Source organism: Pogoniulus pusillus, chromosome 10, assembly GCF_015220805.1.
Source record: "Pogoniulus pusillus isolate bPogPus1 chromosome 10, bPogPus1.pri, whole genome shotgun sequence".
Lineage (NCBI taxonomy): Eukaryota > Metazoa > Chordata > Aves > Piciformes > Lybiidae > Pogoniulus > Pogoniulus pusillus.
In genome coordinates, this window is record NC_087273.1 from 34,193,069 (window position 1) to 34,214,867 (window position 21,799).

The 21,799-nt window shown below is 45.4% G+C and overlaps 1 protein-coding gene across 9 annotated transcripts in view; it reads left to right on the forward strand.

The window, feature by feature from the left end:
• The window catches only part of MTCL1 (microtubule crosslinking factor 1), a 136,849-nt gene that overhangs the window by 4,270 nt on the left and 110,780 nt on the right, over positions 1-21,799 (forward strand). For all 9 annotated transcript variants that reach the window (XM_064150192.1, XM_064150195.1, XM_064150196.1 and 6 more), the window contains exons 2-3: positions 10,964-11,188; positions 14,334-14,492. In XM_064150192.1, the coding sequence (XP_064006262.1) occupies positions 10,964-11,188; positions 14,334-14,492 (384 nt within the window). The remainder of the gene's footprint in view (positions 1-10,963; positions 11,189-14,333; positions 14,493-21,799) is intronic.

The following is a 21,799-nucleotide window of genomic DNA, read 5'->3' on the forward strand; positions in this document are numbered from 1 at the left end:
TGTGACCTGAGCTACATTGTATGGTCCTGCTCTGGCAAGGGGGTTGAACTTGATCCCTTTGGGTCCCTTTCAGCCCCTGACATCCTGTGTTATATATGCACATGCACATAGATTTGATGTTAAAGATTACTTGAGATGAAAGAGCTACCAGGAAAAAAAAAACAACCAAGGCAAACACAATTGTTGGTTTTGTTTCTACTCAAGAAGTGCTAGAAATTCTTCCAGAATGCTCCATGAAAGCCTTTGCAGAGCAGGTTGTTGGTGCTGCAGACATCTTAGAACGGGTCAGGCATTGGAACAAGCTGCCCAGGGAAGCTGTGGAGTCACCTTCTCTGAAGGAGTTCAAAAAGTGTGTGCTTTTTGGTTTCAGTTGCTCATTGCTTTCAGTTTCTTGTCTTTCTTGCATAATTTGATCAGCCTGGAAAAGAGAAGGCTCCAGGGAGATCTTATTGTGGTCTCCCAGTACTTAAAAGGAGGCCTCTAGGAAAGCTGGGGACAGTCCTTTTAGCAGGGTCTGTTGCAACAGGGCAAGGGGTGATGGTTTTAAACTAAAAGAGTGTAGATTTAGGCTAGAGAGAAGGAGGAAATGTTTTACATTGGGAGTGGTAAAACACTGGCCCAGGTGGCCCAGAGAGCTGGTAGATGCCCAATCCTTGTAAACATTTCAGATCAGGTTGGATAGGACTCTGAGCAACCTGATCTAGCTGTATGTACCCCTGCTGACTGCAGGGGGTTGGACTACGTGACCTTTAAAGGACCTTTCCAACACAAATCAGTCTAAAATCCTCATTTCAGGTGTGTAAGATAGCAATTATGGTGTGGTTCCTGACGAGGCCATTGGTAAAAGCTGGTGGAGGGTGAAGTTGCAGTGGTTGCCAGCTGGTCCAATTAGCGGCAGCAAAATGCTTCCCAAACACGTGGCCAGTTTTCAGGATTACTTTTAAGTGTCCAGCACGTGGAGAAGTGTGTCATGTGCTGTGCAAATCCTCAGGAGGCTTTGCAAGATGCTCTTGGTGGTGTAGAACCCTCTAAAGGATGAGGGATCCTAAAGAATAAGGCCTGAATTTCAGCAATTGAAAGTATTCTTGCTCGGTTTTGGGCACAGTTTAATCCAGCCTGGCTTAACGACACACAGGTGCTCAGCAGAAGCAGCAGCAGTGTTTGAGTCGTGACAGCTGCCCCTTTTCTCTTCACATTCTTCACAGCTGTGGTGTAAAAGTAGCCTCCTGCATGGAGGGCTGGACTAGATGATCCCCAGAGCTCCCTTCCAACCCCTTATGCTGCGATTCTGTAAGGTGTGAACTTCGTACAGCCCTTAAAAAAAAAACCCTGGTGCTTGCTCTGCTTTGCTTTATTGGTGTTTGTCTCAACACAGAGAGGTGCTCAAACACACCAGGAATGCTGCCATGGCATGGACTAGCATGAAAATCATTTCTCAGCTGCCTTTGAGTTGCTTATCATCATCATCATCATCTTCTTCCTATCATTTTTCTTTCATCTTTCTGTATTATTTTTTCTGTGACATATCTGGAGGCAAACTGAATAAGGAACCACTCCAGGCTCCTTATTCTTCTCTGATACATCTAAAGGACGTTCACTTGTGGTTAAAATCAGGGTGCCTGTCATAAGAGGTTACACTGTGTTTCTCCACTCCCTTGAAACTGTAGATCTTTGTGTCCTTGTAACTGTAGGTCTTAGGTCTATAGGACTGAGATGAATTCGTGAGGACTAATTTCACTGCTTCTTTTCTCAACCTGCAGGAGCTTTGTATGTCAAAGGGTTTTTGCAGAGTCTGTGAAGTGGTGGGATCAATTTTATTCCATTTAGTGAAGGCTACTGGGGTTAGCCAAGCAAAGCTCATCTCCCATATCTGCTTGACATGCTCCTTTTCCCACCTGGTGACTGCAGACAGCAGAGGTGATAACCCTGTTACAGGCACATGGCCCATATGGCTGCAGGGATGGTCAGCTGTCAAGAGGGGGGAAGAATAGCAAGGCCTGTGCCTCCTGAGCCCCATCTAGGATCAGAGAATCGGTCAGGGTTGGAAGGGACCACAAGGATCATCTACTTCCAAGCGCCCTGCCATGGGCAGGGACACCCTACTCTAGATCAGGCTGCCCACAGCCTCATCCAGCCTGGCCTTAAACACCTCCAGGGATGGGGCCTCAACCATCTCCCTGGGCAACCCATTCCAGGCTCTCACCACTCTCATGCTGAAAAACTTCCTCCTCACATCCAGCCTAAATCTCCCTACTTCCAGCTTTGCTCCATTCCTCCTAGTCCTGTCACTTCCTGAGAGCCTGAAAAGTCCCTCCCCAGCTTTTTTTGTAGGCCCCCTTAAGATACTGGGAGGCCACAAGAAGGTCATCTTGGAGCCTCCTCTTCTCCAGACTGAACAGCCCCAACTCTCAGCCTGTCCTCAGGAGAGCTGCTCCATCCCTCTGATCTCCTTGTGGCCCTTCTCTGGACACACTCCAGCACATCCATACCTGTCTAGTAATAGGGGCTCCAGAACTGAACACAGTGCTCCAGGTGGGGTCTCAGCAGAGTAGAGGGGGAGAATCCCCTCCCTTGCCCTGCTGTGTTCTTGTCACCACCTGCTGCTGCCGGGAGGGGATTAGCTGTATGCTGCCCCAGGTACTATAATTTTTTTTGTGGTGACCCTCCATAGGTGATGCCAATGTTGTACCAGTCAGAGCACAGAATCATGCAATGGTTTGGGTTAGAAGGGACCTTTAAAGGTCATCTAGTCCAACCCCCAGCAGCCATCAGGGACATCTGCAACGAGATGAGGTTGCTCAAAGACCTGTCCAACCTGACTTGGGATTGTTCTGGAGTTGGTAACCTCACTGGGCAACCTGTTATGAATGTAGATGACTGTTTTGAATGGCTTCAACCACCCTAGTTGAGGAAATGTGTTGGAACAATACTGGGACTAACGCTGGAAGCAAGCAGGAAAGCTGCCAGGCACTGCTTTCACTCTTGGATCCTACAAACTTTAGCCAGCCCTAAAGTCAACAGGTTCTCACAGTGGGTTTTTTTTTCAGTGATCTTGTTTTGGTGATCACAGGTGCAAACTATGTCAGATCAGTGCACAGCTTGGAGTTTGATTTGAGAGCAAACCAGTACAATTAGGATCCCAGGGGCTTTGTGTTCTTTAGCACATGTTGCAAGAGGCCACAATAATGAGTGGTGCCTTCTCCCCAGCCCAAACCTTTGAGAGTGTGTTTAGCCCTATGGCAGCTCTGCTGTGAAGTGCTATGGGGGCTGTGTTTATTCCTGAGCAGCAGCATTTGCTATGTACAGGCAGTCAGGGATAGTTTTCAGTACAAACCCTAGAGATTACAGCAAATCACAGCTCATGGATCCTGGATTTATCAAGGACTTTTGATAAAGTTCAGGATTTGTCAGTGTAAGAGCAGCTACTCACTGTTGTCACAGAACCACACAACCACACAATGTTGCGGGCTGGAAGGGACCTTGAAAGATTGTCCAGTTCAACCCCCCTGCCAGAGCAGGAGCACCTAGAATGGATCACAGGATATTAGGAGTTTGAAGGGACCCAAGGAGATCGAGTCCAACCCCCCTTGCCAGAGCAGGATTGCACAGGAGCACATCCAGGCAGGTCTTGAATATCTCCAGAGAGAGACTCCACAACCCCCTTGGGCAGCCTGTTCCAGTCCTGTCACCCTCACAGGGAAAAAAATTCTTCCTCATGTTTACATGAAGCTTCCTATACCTCAGCTTCCACCCATTGCCCCTTGTCCTGTCACTGGGCATCACCCAGCAGAGCCTGGCTTCATCCTCCTTGCAGTCACCCTTTATATCTTTATAAACATGGATGAGGTCACCTCTCAGTCTCCTCCTGTCCAAGCAGCAGAGCCCCAGCTCCCTCAGTCTCTCCTCATAAGGAAGATGTTCCACTCCTTTCACCATTTCTGTGTCTCTTTCAAGCAGTTCCCTGTCTTTGAACTGAGTGACCCAGAACTAGAGACAGTATTTGAGATGCAGCCTTACCAGGGCAGAGTCGAGGGGGAGGAGAACCTCTCCCCTCCCTTCCTCACTCTTGTTTGGTTTGATGTTTATTTAAGAACCTGTTTAGAAGATAGTCAGCTTCCTTTTTTTTACTATAAATTGAATTTTATCCTTCATTTGCATTGGATGTGTTAAGAACAATGTGGCTAGCATGTCAAGGGACACTTCTCTGCCCTAGTGAGGCCATGTCTGGATTCCTGGGCCAGGACAAAGAATTCCTGGAGAGAGTCTAGTGGAGGCAAAGATGCTGAGAGGACTGGAGCCTTTCTGTGATGGGGAGAGACCCTGTTGATCTGGGGCTGCTTAGCCTGGAGAAGAGCAGACAGAGGGAATCCCTCCTTGATGATCAGTATCTAAAGAGTCAAGAGGGTGGGAAAGGACTCTTCAGTGGTGCCCAGCAAGAGGACAAGGAGCAATGGGCACAAACTGGAGCCCAGGAGGTTCTATCTGAACACAAGGAAAAGCTTCTTTCCTCTGAGGGTGCTGGAGCAGGCTGCCCAGAGAGACTGTGGAGTCATCTTCTCTGAAGAGAGTCCAAACCCACCTGGACGTTGCAATCCTGGGCAACCTGCTGTGGGTGACCGTGCTTTAGTAGGGGGGGAGGGAGGTTGGACTGGAGGTCCAACCAGAAGTCCCTTCCAATCCCTACCATGGTGGGATTGTGTGATTTTCTTAAGTACTGTAGAGTTTATTGGGCTGGAATGTTTCTGTCTTCCTAGCCTGCAGATGTTTCTGAGCTAGTATATAACTTCTGGAGACTGATGTGTTCTAATTCACTGGAGCCTAAAGATTTTCCGTTTGCTAATATCCATAGCTCTAAATTAATTCAATTTCCATACATCTTTTTATGTGATTTTCCTCCTAATGGCAATTTCCAGAATTCCTTTTTTGTTTTACTCCTGTCTGGGTTCTAGTTTTTACCTTTTATTAACACTCTTAAGAGTTTGTTTTTTTTCTGTATTAGCTAGCAATTCTCATCTCAGTCAGGGTAGATCAGCTGGGCTGATGCCCAGGACTGTCTTTATATGCAGTTTAAAGGTCTTACTTTGGGCTGTATTTAGTCTGGCCCCTTGAACAAAACATGTCCATCCTTTAAAGTTGTCCAGAGGACTCAAGAGTAATGGAACACATTATGGTGCAGGCTTGGAGGGTAGGTCTGTAGTCTCTAGTTTCAGAAGGAATCCAGATCTCATGTGCTCCGTGGGCTGAATGATTGTGCAGTTGGTGAGGGTGGTTGGAAATTTTACTTTCAAACCTCATTATGGATCTCAACCAGACTGGCCAAGCAGACACAGTTGTGCAAGTATTCCTGGTTGCTTCAGTGGGAGTGACTCACATGAATATGGTTAGCCTAAGAGCTGCATGGCCTGACTCTCTTTCTCTCTCTTTTTTTCTTTTTTCCTTCCCAAAGAGTCCTAAACAAAGGCACATTCCTGTAATTTACCCCTAATTACCCTTCATTATACCTGAAATCAATAACAAACAAGCGTGACGTCAGTGAAGGTATTAATGACACAATGGCATCTCTACTGCCAGGCAAGTCAGCAGAGATGTGAAATGACCCCATTAGTATGTATTTGGGCTAGGCAGCAATGTAAACTGTGAGAGGGCTTTCCCCTTTCAGCCAGTTCACCAGACTGAAAGGGAAAGAGTGAATCCTGTTGCTTTTGCACTGAAGTCTAGGAGAACCCTGCAAATGCAGCAGGGGTATAAGTATGTTCATGCAGCCACCCCATAAATCTGAAATGAGTTACCCCTATTAGACCCCAAATGGCTTCCATTTGTTCTCCCTGATGACCAGGGTGGCATCTGGAAAGAGAAGCAGTTTGGCTTTTTTCTGAACAACATTCCTTCTTCCAGGGCTCTGCCTGGTGCTGTTCTGGCTGAAGGTAATAAAGTCATTACCATGAAATTAAAAGGGATCCAGAGGAAACTCTCATCCCCTCTAGCAAAGAGAAGCTTCTTAGGCCAGCACTTCACCTTTTAATTGCTGCTTTGGGGTGCTGGAACAGGTCCTCCCTGTTTAAGGAAAGGAGTAGGCTTTCCATTATTACTTTTTTTTTTGAGATGAGGGATGACCACTTTATTACTTGTTTGTTTTAATTTCTTGTAAGTGCCTATTCTGACTTCTTTCTTTGGTTTTGCAATGTTAAAATCCCTGTTAGGAAGCCCAACACCTCTAATCATAGAATCACACACTGGTTTGGGTTGGAAAGGACCTTAAGGATCATCCACTTCCAGCCCCTCTGCCATGGGCAGGGACTCTTCCCATTAGACCAGGCTGCTTGAGATGCTGACTCTGATCACTTCCAGGCTTGGTGCTTCCAAGACTCTCTGGGCAGTATATTCCAGTGTCTCACCTCTTGAAAGACCTTTAATTCTTACTCACAATGCCTGACTTTGGGATTTTTTTAAGGTTCTGAGATTACTGCATTGACTTTACTAAGGCTTAACATATTTTCCTCTAAAGCAGTAGGATTGTCTGTTCAGGAAGTAGGATCATCATAGTTCGAGTTGCAGTTTCCACTCCCCTGGGTCTTCAACTTAGCTTCTTCTCTGTCTCCTGTGTGCACATCACTTTAGAAGGAGAGTTTAAGCTGTCCTGGTTTTGTAGGTGTCATCATAACAGCTCAGATTTAGGAGATGCTAACACAAGGTTTCAGTCTCTATGCCAGTATCACAAGTACCTACCAAGGAGAATAAGCTCCTATGAATTGGGAGCACCTACACCTTTGCTGCTGATGTTGTGGCCCATATCAAGAGCAAGATAATGTCTTTGCCTAGAAAAAAGACTATTCCTGTGTTCCAGAAATGGCCATACAAAATCTGAACCACATATTGTTTTCCTGTATTTTGGTGTTGCAGAGGTGACATATTCCTCTGTGTGTATACTTAATATACAAACCCAGAGTTTAATCTTGCTACTCAAAAAAGGCTTAGTCTGTCCCACTTGGGTTTTTCCTTCCCAGACAGGGCAGACTCTGTAGATCCAAGCCCCAAGCTCTACAGTAACAGAGCTAAAAGCAACATGTGTGGTAAAGTTTCTCCTCCTTAGATGGTCAAAATTGTTCATACCCTCGTTGTGTTTGGATGTATGTTGCTGTGCTTTGAAGCTCATCCAATAGATGCTGAAGCTCATCCAATAGATGCTGTATTCCTAAATGCAAAGGGTCTGGTTTCTAGATGAAAGTTGAGGGAGTAGACAAAAATTAAGTGTGTGGAAAAGTAGCCCAATTCATTAAAAAAATAAATAACTTATCCTAGAGGAGATCTGTGCAAGGTTTTAAAGCAGATTTCTTGATTGTAGATTTTGATTTTCAGTTTATCTGAAAAGTTGGGCTAGAGAGAGCAATTTGTGTGCTTATAACCAAAAGCAAAGACAAGCATAACACAATAAAGCACAGACTTGCAGTCAGAGATCTGCTGTTAAGGGAGGCTGAGAGGACTTCACTTTTCCTAGCAGCAAAAGACCATTTCTCCTGAAATACAGCTCATGCCAATGCTTGTAACTCTTTGAGGAACAACTTTGACAGGAGTAAAGACCTTTTGGTTGGATTCAAGCCTCTAAGGTTGACTCTGAAGGCTGGGAGAGTGCCCACGCCCACTGAGGGGATTGGGGAATATTCAGTTTTACTGAGGGGTTTGGAGATTGGGTTGTTAAAATGAGTTTCACTTTGAAATTTGATTGTAATGAATGCTCTAAAGCCATCTCCTGTGGGTGATTTGTCTTTAGAAGCCAATGAGATTGACTGATTCCAAACCCTGCTACAGATAAGGAAGTTTGAGATGGGCAATAACATTAAAACTCCTATCACTTTGTTATTAAATATAAATGTCACATTGTAAACCAGATCCCATTTATTTCATGGTGGCAGATGTTTTCCTTTTGTGAGGATCTGTGCTCCAAAATTCTCAGTTTACAACCAAATTATTAGCATTCAGAAGATGATATCAAACAGTTAATTGAAATAACAAGCCTTATGCTTACCCAAAATTTGACTTAAGCTGCCTCAAGTAACTGAAGTTAAAACGTAGGTGTATAAATGCTGGAAGCTTTATAAAGTAGATGGGATTTTGGTAGGAGGAATGCTGTAGTTGTTGCTTTGAGCAACCCAGTGCTTGGCAGTTGGCTTTGCAGGGCAAGGTTAATGGTTGGATTTGATGATCTTAAAGGTCTCTTTCAACCAAACCAATTGTATGATCTAACCAAAGAAGTTCTTGCTATGGCAAAGGGTTTGGAACTACCAAGAAGGATGGAGAGGGACTGTTTACAAAGGTCTGTAGTGATAGGACAAGAGGCAATGACTTCAAACTAGAGAAGAGTAGATTGAGAGTGGATGTTAGAAACAAGTCCTTTACCATGAAGGTGGTGGAACACTGGAACAGGTTGCTCAGGGAGGTCTTTGAGGCCCTGAAAATATTCCAAGTGAGGCTTGACAGGGCTCTGGGCAACCTGATCTGGTTGAGGATGTCCCTGCTTACTGCAGAGGGGGTCGGACTAAAGTACTTTTAGAGGTCCCTTCCAACCCTACCCATTCTCTGATTCTATTTTTCATCTATTCCAACCCAAACCATTCTATGCATTGTGAATTCTAACATAAGGGTGGTAACAAGGCTAAAAAAAGTTTGTGTCTTCCTCTGTTCTGGGCTGTGCTCAAAGAGAAGATTTGTCCCTCATTTGTAATTAGAGCTTCAATGAGCAAGATGGATAATGGGGGGGGAAAAAAACCCATAACCATCCAACCAGTTATGTCATGGGAAGGGGGAGTGGTTGAGAGGACTGCCAGGAGGATGTAGGCAGACCTATTCCTGGAGGGACTGGACATGGGTAGTAGTCCAGCCTGGAGGTGGAATTTGTCAGGGGAGCCAACTGCATAGCAGTGCCTTCTCCACTTGATCTAAATGTAAAATAGTCTCCAGCCATCTTTGGTATTTCAAGAGTCATTTGGAGGTCTGGAATGAGGTGACAGTGCGGCTAGCCCTGGTGCAAGTTCTCCTTGAATCTTTTTAAAGGTGTGCATATCAAATGCAATTTTAAAGGAACAACCCTAAAATTAGTGGGGCATTTCAAATGTTCTCTTCCTGGCCCATTTTCTTCTTCTTCTCCCTCCCCCAACCCCCCAGCTTTTTTTTTCAAGTGGAGTCACAGTTTTCCTCTAATGCAGCAGTTTAATGTCTTGTACACCTGTGCCTGGAAGACCTTCATAAGGGTTTTAGCTCTGGAACTTCAGTCATGCACTGATTAAACAAATGGGAATCATAGAGCTTATCCTGTTCAGCTGTAAATCTTTAAATCTGACTTTAAAGAGCATGTGCTGTACAGGTTGTAATGTGGATTTGGGAGAGTTCATCATGGCCAGGTGACTCTCACAAGCACAGGTTTTCTTTTGTCCCTGTGGTTCCCTTATTGGATCAGAAATTCAGGTTTCTCCCACACCCATCCCATCTGTCATTAAGCTCATGCAGAGTGGTAGGCTTTTTGGGGACAGCATTTTCACATGGAGATGTTTGGGGTTTGGCATAAAGATTCAGGGGACAATTTCGTTTTTAAGAGGTGCTTTTCATCACAATAGGCTCAGAATCCAGTGGTGCTGGGATACTTGTTTCAGTAGGTGTACTGTAGTCGAAATGAAGCAAGCAGTTGGTTCAGACAGTGACAACTTTGCAAACTTATTTTAGTTAGAACAATTCTACGAACAGGGACATTTTCAACTAGATCAGGTTGCTTACAGCTCTGTCCAGCCTTGCCTTGCTTTTGCCTTGCTTTTGCCTTGCTTTTGCCTTGCTTTTGCCTTGCTTTTGCCTTGCTTTTGCCTTGCTTTTGCCTTGCTTTTGCCTTGCTTTTGCCTTGCTTTTGCCTTGCTTTTGCCTTGCTTTTGCCTTGCTTTTGCCTTGCTTTTGCCTTGCTTTTGCCTTGCTTTTGCCTTGCTTTTGCCTTGCTTTTGCCTTGCTTTTGCCTTGCTTTTGCCTTGCTTTTGCCTTGCTTTTGCCTTGCTTTTGCCTTGCTTTTGCCTTGCTTTTGCCTTGCTTTTGCCTTGCTTTTGCCTTGCTTTTGCCTTGCTTTTGCCTTGCTTTTGCCTTGCTTTTGCCTTGCTTTTGCCTTGCTTTTGCCTTGCTTTTGCCTTGCTTTTGCCTTGCTTTTGCCTTGCTTTTGCCTTGCTTTTGCCTTGCTTTTGCCTTGCTTTTGCCTTGCTTTTGCCTTGCTTTTGCCTTGCTTTTGCCTTTTTTCAGCATTTACCACCTTTTCTGGTCAACCTAGGCCAGGATCTAGCCACCCTCAACATAAAACATTTCTTCCTTCTTACTAGTCTAGATCTCCTTTTAGTTTAAAGCTGTCACCCCTTGTCCTGTCACAGCAAGCCCTGCTGGAAAGGCTGTCCTCATCTTTCTTACCAGCTCTTTTAAGTACTGAAAGGCCAGAAGAAGGTCTCCCTGGAGCCTTCTCTTTTGCAGGCTGAACAACCCCAACTTTCTCAACCCTGCCTCACAGTGGAGGGTTTTAGGGGTAAACTTTGCAGAGTAGGGGTAGTGGTTTGACTCAGTGATCTCAAGGGTCTTTTCCAATCTGAATGACTCTGTGATTTCTGTGGTTCCATCCCTCACATCAGCTTTGTAACCTTCTCTGAACTTGCTGCAGCAGGACCACTTGGAGATGGTAAAATTAAAGGTGTTGCTAGTTTCAGGAGATGGACAAGCATCTGGTCTGCTTATAATTATTAAAGCAATTACGAGACATGTAAGGAGGATTCATTAATTTAGCTCAGTGTAATACAAGCTGGGATACAGCTTACACTGCTCGGACTTGTGGAGCTGCAGGTTGCAATCTGGTTCCCCTCATTAGTGCCGTATCCTGGGGAGCTCGTTTCCTATTTCGCTCCCGTGGGTGAGATTTGGAGTTCTGATGGAGCACTGCTCTGACTTCTCACAGGATGAGCTGGATGAGCTTCGGGCCGAGATGGAAGAAATGCGTGACAGCTACTTAGAAGAAGATGTTTACCAGCTGCAGGAGCTGCGGCGAGAGCTGGACCGGGCGAACAAGAACTGCCGCATTCTGCAGTATCGTCTCAGGAAAGCCGAGCAGAAGAGCTTGAAAGTTGCACAAACAGGCCATGTGGATGGAGAGCTCATCAGGAGCCTGGAACAAGATTTAAAGGTGTGTGAGAGATTCATAATCACAGGGAACTCGGGCAGATGGGGATTTGGCTGCCTGCAGTTGGACTGACCTGTTGGAAGGCAGCAAAGGGGAAAAGGATCTGGGGGTCCTAGTTGATGGGAGGTTGACCACGAGCCAGCAGTGTGCTCTTGTGGTCAGGAAGGCCACTGCCATTCTGGGCTGTGGTGAGTAGGTCGAGAGAGGTTCTCCTGCCCCTCTACTCTGCCCTGGTGAGGCTGCATCTGGAGTACTGTGTCCAGTTCTGGGCCCCCTAGTTCAAGAGGGACATAAGACTGCTTCAGAGAGTCCAGCACTGAGCCACAAAGATGATGAAGGGCATGGAACATCTCTCTGACAAGGAGAGAGTGAGGGAGCTGGAGCTCTTCAGCTTGGAGGAGACTGGCAAATGACCTCATCAGTGTTTATAAAGGTGTTAAGGGTGAGTGCCAGGAGGCTGGAGCCAGGCTCTGCTGGGTGATGCCCAATGACAGTGCAAGGGGAAATGGATAGAAGTTGAGGCATAGGAAGTTTCATGGAAACATGAGGAGAAATTTTTCCCCTGTGAGGGTAACAGAGCACTGGAACAGGCTGCCATGGGGAGTTGTGGAGTCTCCCTCTCTGGAGATATTCAAGACTTGCCTGGACACATTCCTGTGTGATCTGTTCTAGGTGATCCTGCTCCGGCAGGGGGTCTGGACTAGATTAGCTTTTGAGGTCCCTTCCAGCCCCTGACATTCTGTGACGGGAGGGAGGCTGACATGTGAAGCAGGCAATAGTTCTCCAAATGTCAGGAGCAATTTCCTCCCTCAGCAGCAGAGAGCAAATATGCAGCTTATCACAGAAAGATGTGTTTAGTGAGGAAAAAAAAAACCCATGTGCTTAGATTCACAATGAAAGAGATGCAGTCAAGTTACATTTATGCATTGGGAAGATTTAAAAGGGTTTGTTTTGCTGACTTTACCACAAGCCTTAGCTTTGCACAACTGTAGCCAAAATCTGATCTGCTCTCCTCAATTCATCTTGTTTCTTTCCTTTTCTCTTCTTGCTTATGCCAAAAAAAACCTAGTCAGAGTGGCATTTCATAGTGCCTAATAAGTTGCTCATAACAGGAACAGACTGCTCTAGTATTTCAGATAGAGAATGAAAATGCTAGTCCCATAAAACCCCAAGTTCCTTTAAAAATTGTGCTCCTACTGAAGCAGCTTTCATGTTTCTCAGAAGTATTTCCATCAAAGCTAAGCCTTGTATAGGCCTGATGCTTATCTAGCTTTAGTGATCTCTCCTAATATTGCTGTCTGGTAGCTGTTTTGAAAATACCTTCTGTAATTCTTCTTATCACTGCAATCATGAAGCATTTTATACTTATAAAAAAGAAAACCAAACCCAAGCAAACATAATATAAATACTGGCCTGGATCAGGAACAGTGTGGCCAGTAGGACAAGGGAGGTTATTCTGCCCCTGTACTCAGCACTGGTCAGGCCACACCTTGAGTCCTGTGTCCATTTCTGAGCCCCTCAATTCAAGAGAGATGTTGAGGTGCTGGAAGGTGTCCAGAGAAGGTCGACAAAGCTGGTGAGGGGCCTGGAACACAAACCCCATGAGGAAAGGCTGAGGGAGCTGTGGTTGTTTAGCTTGGAGAAGAGGAGGCTCAGGGGTGACCTCATTGCTGTCTACAACTCCCTGAAGGGAGGTTTTAGCCAGGTGGGGGTTGGTCTCTTCTGCCAGGCAACCAACAACAGAACAAGGGAACATAGTCTCAAGTTGTACCGGAGGAAGTATAGGCTGGATGTTAGCATCCAAGTTGTTGGCAGAAAGAGTGATTTGCACTGGAATGGGCTGCCCAGGGAGGTGGTGGAGGTGTCGGCCTTGGAGGTGTTGAAGCAAAGCCTGGCTGAGGCACTTAGTGCCATGGTCTAGTTGACTGGCTAGGGCTGGACTGGATGGATAGGTTGGACTGACTGATCTTGGAGGTCTCTTCCAACCTGATTGATTCTATGATTCTATGAAAATTCTTCTGAAACTGGAATGGTTTGCTCCCAGTGTGGACATAAGTGATGCATCAAATCATCAAACTCTGAAAATATCAGAACTGGTTTTACCTTTTATGATAGAACACAAATGATGGTCTTGTCCTACCAGAAATGACACTGTGCTCAGTAAAAGTCTGGTACACAGATTCGAGCGAAAGAGATACTGAAGCGTTTGAGTTTGTTTGCTTTGCTTTTGCTGACTTGCTGTAATTCAGCAGCTCATCTTTTTCCCTGATGAATCACCTTTCCAAATGGGTTTGGAGTAAATATTTTTGTTCTTGTTAGGCTGGACTCAGTAACCCTAAGCTAACATCTCTGTGCTTTTGTACTACTCTTGCCCTGTTGTGATTGCTGCTGGAGCAGCAGATTTAGGAGGATGAGACTGCTGTGTGGATGCAGCTTTGATCGATGACCTGTCAACTTTGCAAGACAACTCCTCATCTTTTGTTTCTTGATGTGATATGCTGTGGCTTTGATGTGTGACTTTGGTATCTACTTGTTCCATAGAATCACAGAATCATTGTGGTTGGAAAAGATATTTAAGATCATTGAGTCACAGAATCACAGAATTAACCAGGTTGGAAAGACCTTAGAGCTTGAGTCCAACCTATCACCTAACACCTTCTAATTAACTGAACCGTGGTGCTAAGTGCCTCATCCAGTGTCCTTTTAAACACCTCCAGGAATGGTGACTCCACCACCTCCCTGAGCAGCTCATTCCAATGCCCATCACTCTTTCTGTGAAAGAACTTCCTAACATCCAGCCTAAACCTGCCCTGGCACAGCTTGAGACTGTGTCCTCTTGATCTGTCACTGGCTGCCTGGGAGTGCGAGCATCACCATTTCCTCCTGCTGTTCTTGGTATCAGGTTAGCATTATGTGGAGAGATCTGGAGATAGGTAATCAAATAGATTTTCATCTTGGATTTCTTTATTGGAAATAAATATTCATTTGGGTGCTTGGAGGGCTTGGAGTGCTTCATCAACAGTCTTATAACCGAATTAAAGAATCCCTTGGCTGTCTGGGGCAGTAATGTGCTTCCTGCTCTAGGAGATAATTCTGTAGCTGTTGCTTCTCATGGATCATCCTCATGCATTTGTACCCTTCTCCTCAGGTAGCCAAAGATGTTTCTGTCAGACTGCACCACGAGTTGGAGAGCGTGGAGGAGAAACGTGTTAAAGCAGAAGATGAAAACGAAGTCCTTCGGCAGCAGATTATCGAGGTGGAGGTGTCCAAGCAGACGCTGCAAAATGAGCTGGACAAGTTAAAAGAGGTAGGTGATCACCAGGAAGGTCATGCAGAGCAGTGTTGCTGGGTGAGGTGGGACATTTGACATGCAAGCCTGGACTAACTCCTACATGAAATGCCTACTGATATTGCTTGTACCGTTGCCCAGGAGGTCTCCTTGCCTTTGTCGTGTGTCCTAAATGAGTTGGTAATTTAGAAACAATAGAGAGAGGCTGTGAAACAATCCTGGGGCTTGTGTCTAAGGCTTCTGTCCCGTTTCAATCTGGCTCCTCAGAGTCTGTCTTCCTGGTGGAGCAAAACTACCTTTGATTTGACTTCAGCTAGCTCTGTCTCTCCAAAGAGTGGGGCTTCCACCTCCTTGAGAGTCAAATGAGGTGTGTGTGACTTGTCTGAGAGGACACTTCAGATAGGCAAGCCGCCGCTGTGGCTGGTGCTGGTGCTGCTGCTCAGTGGTGACAGTGGGAGCCACCAGCATATGCCAGGCAGCAGGAATGTGCTTTGTAATATATAAATAACGTTGTACTTCAGGGGCAGAAACACTCTTGAGGAGAAGGATCATTTCAGTGGGAGCTGACATATGGTCACACTGGGTGAAGCATCCTTGGAAGCGAGCAAACTGAGGAGCAGGGGACAGTACAATCCAAATGCTAAGTGTGGCTCTTTGCTAAAGCCCACATCCCAAGCTGCAGTAGTGTTCTGTTCTCCTACCAGTACAGCAGATTGGCAGCTTGCAGCCTCTGCTCTGTTTTAAACCAGATTGAGTGAGATAGAGCATTTAAACATAATGAGGTAAGGCATTTATCCTCTGAGCCCTGGTCAGATTTAGAGAGCTGCTGCAATTATGTCTTATTTTAATCTCTCAAACATTGCTTACAAGTCAACTGGTACAAAGCCTGACTCAGTTTTATCAGGACAAGCTCTATTTAATTCCTCCATGCTTTTGGGTTATGAGGAGTCCAGTGCAAGACTTTTGGAGCATTTTGTACCCAAGAGATCATCAATGTTGTTTAGATAACATAGGAGCCTAACACAGAAGATTAAAGTCTACATGATGTTTTAGCTGTTGTCCTGCTTTCTCAGTGCTGTTTGTTGATGTTGCTCGATGTTTTAGCTGTTGTCCTGCTTTCTCAGTGCTATTTGTTGATGTTGTGCTTGATGGACATGTTGCAGGTCTGCAGTCTATATTCCATACAAAAATAATGTGTCATCCACAGTGCCAAATGTGGTGCTTGTTGTTAACACCCACGTTTACTAGATACTGCTTGGTGGCCAATAGTAGGTGAACATTGAGAAGGCACTGCTGCACCAGTTTCTAACCCTATCCAGGCTGAGTTTACCCTGCTTCCCCAGAAGAGCTGTTTCTTCCCCAAAAGGGATGGTTGTCAAACCTTGGAACAAGCTGCCCAGGGAAATGATGCAGTCCACATCCCTGAAGGGATTTAAAAGTTGTGTATATGTGGTGCTGAGGGATGTGGTTTAGTGGTGCCGTGGTAGTGCTGGGTTAACAGCTGGACTCAATGATCTTAAAGGTCTTTTCCCACCTAAATGTTTCTATGCTTCTTAGGTTGCTGCAGCCCACAGAGCAGGGAAGCACAAGTCACTCTGCTGTCTCTCTGCTGCATTGCAAGTCATAATGAACATACCCTTAATTTGGAAGCAGACTTTACCCCGTAAGAGGCAGAGGTTGGAAGGAAGCTAGGGAAAAACAGGGAGATGACAGACAGAATGGGATCATTCATGCTGATTTGGAGGCACAGAAGAGTTGGTCTCTTCTCCCACGCAACCAGCAACAGAACAAGGGGACACAGTCTCAAGTTGTGCTGGGAGAGGTATAGGCTGGATGTTAGGAGGAAGTTCTTCACAGAGAGTGTGGTTTGCTATTGGAATGGGCTGCCCAGGGAGGTGCTGGAGTCACTGTGCCTGGAGGTGTTGAAGCAAAGCCTGGCTGAGGCACTTAGTGCCATGGTCTAGTTGATTTGCTAGGGCTGGGTGCTAGATTGGACTGGATGATCTTGGAGGTCTCTTCCAACTTGCTTGATTCTATGATTCTATAAGATGTAGCATAAAAAGTTGTGGTAGCAGTAGTAGAGGTAATCTGGTTTTCCATACCAGGAGTGCTGGTTTCTCTGGGAGTCCGAATTTTACAAGGCCACGGTAGATGATAACATGAAGGTTTGTGTCTTTGGCAGGTCACACAGGGACAGATGAGCCAAAAGTTGGAGAGACACAGTGTTATACACACCAAATAAGACTGTTTGCAACACTGTTGCCATTGCTGGGGAAAATAATGGTGAAATTCAAAATATTCTTGCCTCAAGCTGTGTTCAAATAGGTACCAGAAGCAGTTCCTCTTTAGCAGCACTTACTGCATACAAAGCTCTCAAGAAATGCATTATAGGTATGCCAGTGGGCAAACTAGTTCTTTAGATCTCAGGAGACAAGTGGCCCAAAGGCCACGTAGCTTCTTCCCAATCCACTCTGCTGTGCATCCTGTCTATCTGAAGGCTGACACTTAGAGGGAACGTCTTGCCCATGCAGTCCTGGAGCGCTGCCCGAGACCCAGTTAGGCAGTGGTAGCTTTCTGAAGTAGCTCACTGTCACCATATGCTCCTCTTCCGTAACATCCTGGGCTATTCTCAGCCCTTTTCCTCCATCATCTGATCAACAACAGGCTTTTCTCACATCCCTATTCCTGTTTCTGGCTTGACTCAGTGCTGTCTTCTGCTTCCTCCTGCCATACAATTCCCTGGGGTCGCTGCAGTGGATAGTATCTGCGTTCGTTACCTTTAGTGTATTTGGAATGCTGAAATGTCTTTAGGACTTTCTTCTTAAAGGTACTTTCCTTTTTTATTCATGATGTTTGGGAAGATTCCTAACATTCCAATGACAGGACAAGGGGCAGTGGGTGGAAGTTGAGGCATAGGATGTTTCATGCAAACGTGAGGAGGAGTTTTTGTTCCCTGTGAACACTGGAGCAGGCTGCCCAGGGGGGTTGTGGAGTCTGCCTCTCTGGAGATATTCAAGACCTGCCTGGATGGGTTTCTGTGTGATCTGTTCTAGGTGATCCTGCTCTGGCAAGGGGATTGGACTGTATGAGCTTTTGAGGTCCCTTCCAGCCCCTGACATTCTAATTCTGTGATTCAGCAGTACTGTTATGTATTCTCTCACCCCACTGCCTATTTCCATCTCCTGTGATACTTTCAGCAGGATTTTTTTTGGTGTAAAATACATACAGAGTTCCTCTGTCTAAATGAAATCTTAATTTCCAAAAAGCAAAAGAAACCTAATTTCACTTTTAACTAGGAAATTGATTTTGGTCTCCTCCTGACCATTTAATTTGAGATAGACTTTCCTTTTTCATCACTAAATATCATTGCTCAGCATGCTTCAGCTTTGCAAATAAAAGCAAAGTTAAAACAGGGGAAGAGTGGTAAGTCACTTGCCCTGTTATTCACTGTGTTCCCACCTCCTTATCTATTGCTGTGTCTTAGCTCATGCACTTCCCTCCCCAGTCCCAGATGCTTCTGGATTCCCATTTCATGACATGGATCATAGAATCATAGATCAGTTTTGGGTTGGAATGGGCTTTTAAAGGTGATCTAGTCCAACCCACCCTGCAGTCAACAGGTATGTCTGCAAATAGATCAGGTTGCTCAGGACCCCATTCAGTCTGCTTGGAATGGTTTTAGGGATGGGGAATCTTGGGATGTTGTCTGGGCAACATCTCACTATCCTAAGCATTAAAATTTCTTCCTTCTCTCTAAATCTAATCTTTTAGTTTAAAACCATCACCTCTTGTCCTGTCACAACAGGCCCTGCTGAAAAGATTGTCCCCAGCTTTCTTCTAGTCTCACTTAAGTACTGAAATATTGCAATAAGGTCTTCTGGAGCCTTCTACAGGCTCAACAACCCCAACTCTTTCAGCCTGTCCTCACAGTAGAGATGCTCTAGCCCTCAAATAATTTTTGTGGCCTCCTCTGGACCAGCTCCAACTGCTTCATTTCTTTCCTGTGCTGATGCTGCCATGATCTCAGCAGCTGTTGTATAAACTATCAAAACCACATCTAGCCTCTCATTTTGTTCTGGTATCTCCCAGATACTCCCCATCACCAAAATACTCTGAGTTTCACTGATTGTTTCAATAAGGAGCTCTCAGATCATCAATGAGTCACTGAAAGGTTTTTATGATGATGCCATCTCTTTCCCTTCCCCACTCCCCCCCCCCCCGCCCCTTTCTTTCATAAACATGATGCAACCCTCCAAATGCTTTTGGAAGCATTTCCTGTAGCTGTGTTTTGAGCTAAGAAATGCATAGGTAAGGATTTTTAACCAATGCTTGTGGATTTTATCCAGTTATGATGCCTTCCACTTAGACATCATTCTTCTCTGAATGACTTCATCAGTACCTTGGCAGCCACTTTGCTTAATATACTCCTTTTGTTCAGACCTCTTAGCCAAAAGGTAATACAGAGCTTTTTTCTTTCCCATAATACTTCTCTTTTATTGTTTCTCTCATATTTGGCTTGTTTGTTGTTGTGTGGGTTCACCACTCTGCTCTTCTTGCTTGAGATACTTCTATCAGTTGTTTTGAAGCCAGCAGTGTGCTCTTGTGACCAAAGAGGCCAGTGGTCTCCTGGGGTGCATTAAAAAGTGTGTGGCCAGCAGGTTGTGGGAAGCTCTTCTGCCTCTCTTAGTGAGGCCACATCTTCAGTACTGGGTCCAGTTCTGGGCTTCCCAGATCAAGGGAGGCAGGGAACTACTGTGGAGGCTACATAGATGCTGAGGGAACTGGAGCATCACTGTGAGGAGGCAAGGGTGAGAGACCTGGGGCTGTTCAGCCTGGAGAAGAACAGGACTGAGAGAGAACGCATCAGTGTGGAGCAATATCTAAAGGGTGAGGTGCAAGTGGATGGGGCCAGACCCTTTTCAGTGGTACCCAGCAACAGGACAAGGAACAATAAGCATAAATTTGAGCCCAGAAAGTTTTGTCTGAACCTGAGGAAAAAAAGCTTCTTTCCTCAGACTGACCAAGCACTGACTGGAACAGGCTTCCCAGAGAGGCCATGGAATCTCCTTCTCTGAAGAGATTCCAAACCCACCTGGACATTGTGATCTTGGGGACCCTGCTGCATGTGACCCTGCTTTAGAAGGAAGGTTGGATTAGGTGATCCCCAGAAGTCCTTTTGAGCCCCTGCCATGCTGGGGTTCTGTTGCTGTATATATCAGTGAGGGACAAGGCAACAGCAACACAAGAATGTGTGGATATAGTAGTTGAAGCCAAAGCCATTTATTGCTATAGCAGCAGTCTTCTTATGTGCCATTTCTACAACTGGTGGTAACTCTACAAGCTATGGAATACAGTGATGGGGTAAAATACTGGGGTTTAACACTCTTATTGGGTAACAGTGAGGTGCTGGCTACCCTGGCACGGACTGCTTTCAGTTCTGTGTTCTGAGTTTGCTGTGCTTCTGTACAAACATTGCACGAGGTGAGCATCCCTGTTTACTATGTATCTAACCTCCATCTCCCTGCGTCAAGGGGACACAGGGGTGTGCTCTAGCTGACTCCCTCGGTTCCCACAGGGTTCTGTGATACTTCTTAGGTTGGACTGGATGATCTTGGAGGTCTCTTCCAACCTGGTTGATTCTATGATTCTTTCCCCAAGCAATAAGGTTTTCTCTCTAGTATTTTGTATTGACCATACCAAGTTTTTCCTCCTTCACTCCTCACTGCTGCAGCATTGATCTTCTCTGTTTTTTTTCCCCCCCACAACTGCATTCACCTACTTTTTCCCTTTTTTACTGTGAACTTTTCCACTCCTTTTGGCCTTCCCTCTGGTGCCTTTTCTTTTTTTTTTTGGTGGCATTCTCCATCAGAGCCTCAGACTTTTCCTACTGCTGTGAACACCTCTTTGTCACATACCCTTGTAAAACTGGGATGTCTCTTAGAACTGGCCCTTCTAGGAATTTGCTGGGATTTTTAGTGACTTACCAAAGCTGCTGCTTCCATACAAATGTAGAGGCAAAGACAATGCATGCTCACAGATTTGCTAAGTACACATATCACTGCCAAGCCTTATTTGCTTTTATTTCCCTTTTGTTGTCTGGGTGATTAATGTCACCATTTGAGTCAATAGGCTGCTAGGAGAGACTCCGTCACTAGCGGATTACTTTGGCAGCATCCCTGCAACTGTCATTTTCCTCTTCCTGATAGCCTAATTCAGCTCCTGAGAATCACTGATACATATTAAGCATTTAATTTGGTGAACCAAGAGCATTCAGAAAATTCTTGCAGTTTCCTTTGCTTACAACAATGCAAAATCTTTACCAGGTGTCACAGAATTCATAGAACTGTAGAATCAGCCTGGTTGGAAGAGACCTCCAAGATCATCCAGTCCAACCTAGCACCCAGCCCTGTCCAGTCAACTCAAAGTGCCTCAGCCAGTCTTTTCTTGAACACCTCCAGGGATGGTGATTCCTCCACCTCTCTGGGCAGCCCATTCCAATGGTAAATCACTTTCTCTGTGAAGAAACCCTCCAACCCTCACCATGCTGGGGTTTTGCAAAACAGAGCATAAAACGTGCAGAGGCTGTGAAGTGTGATTATTCCAGCTGGAAATCACTTTTTCCCTCTGATATAAATCCCTAGATATAGGGTGGAGCATTCCCTCTGATCTGAATCCCTAGATAGAGGGTGGGACTATACACAAGTGGTGAAGGAATTATTCTTGGTGAAACCACATGCTTGTAGAAAATATTGCCCTTGTGTTCATGAGCAAGGACTTGCTACGTGGCAGTTAAGGGGGCACATGATGTTCTTCAGCCATTTCTCAAGTGGAATCTACTTACTGGGGTGAAAGAGGGCCTGTGCTGTGAAAGAAACTTGATTATCTCTTTGGTAATACATGACTTCTATTAAAGAGTTTAAACAATGCGAGTTTGCTGAGCAGCAAGACAGAAGGTTTGTAAGCTATGGATTCAAATAACATTTAAAGGGCTAAATGAAAGGTACATGTTGAGTCTGTAACCCTACTCAGAAGTTAATTGCCTGTGACAGTTAAAAGTCAGGAAGTCTCATGCAATAGTCATGACTTAAACCATTAGCTGCATGAAGGCTTCACTGCAGCACCATCTTGTCTCCAGTAGCTTGCTTTTCCCCTGTGATGAATAATGAATTGGTACCTAAATGACAGTGAATGATTTCTACTCATTATGGCATTCCAGGAGCTGTATTGATAGTGAAATGGTCTGCTCTGTGTGGAGACCAATGAGCAGGGTGGAGGGGAAGGTGTGGAAATGGATCAGCCTCAGACCAAAACCATAGAATGGGTTG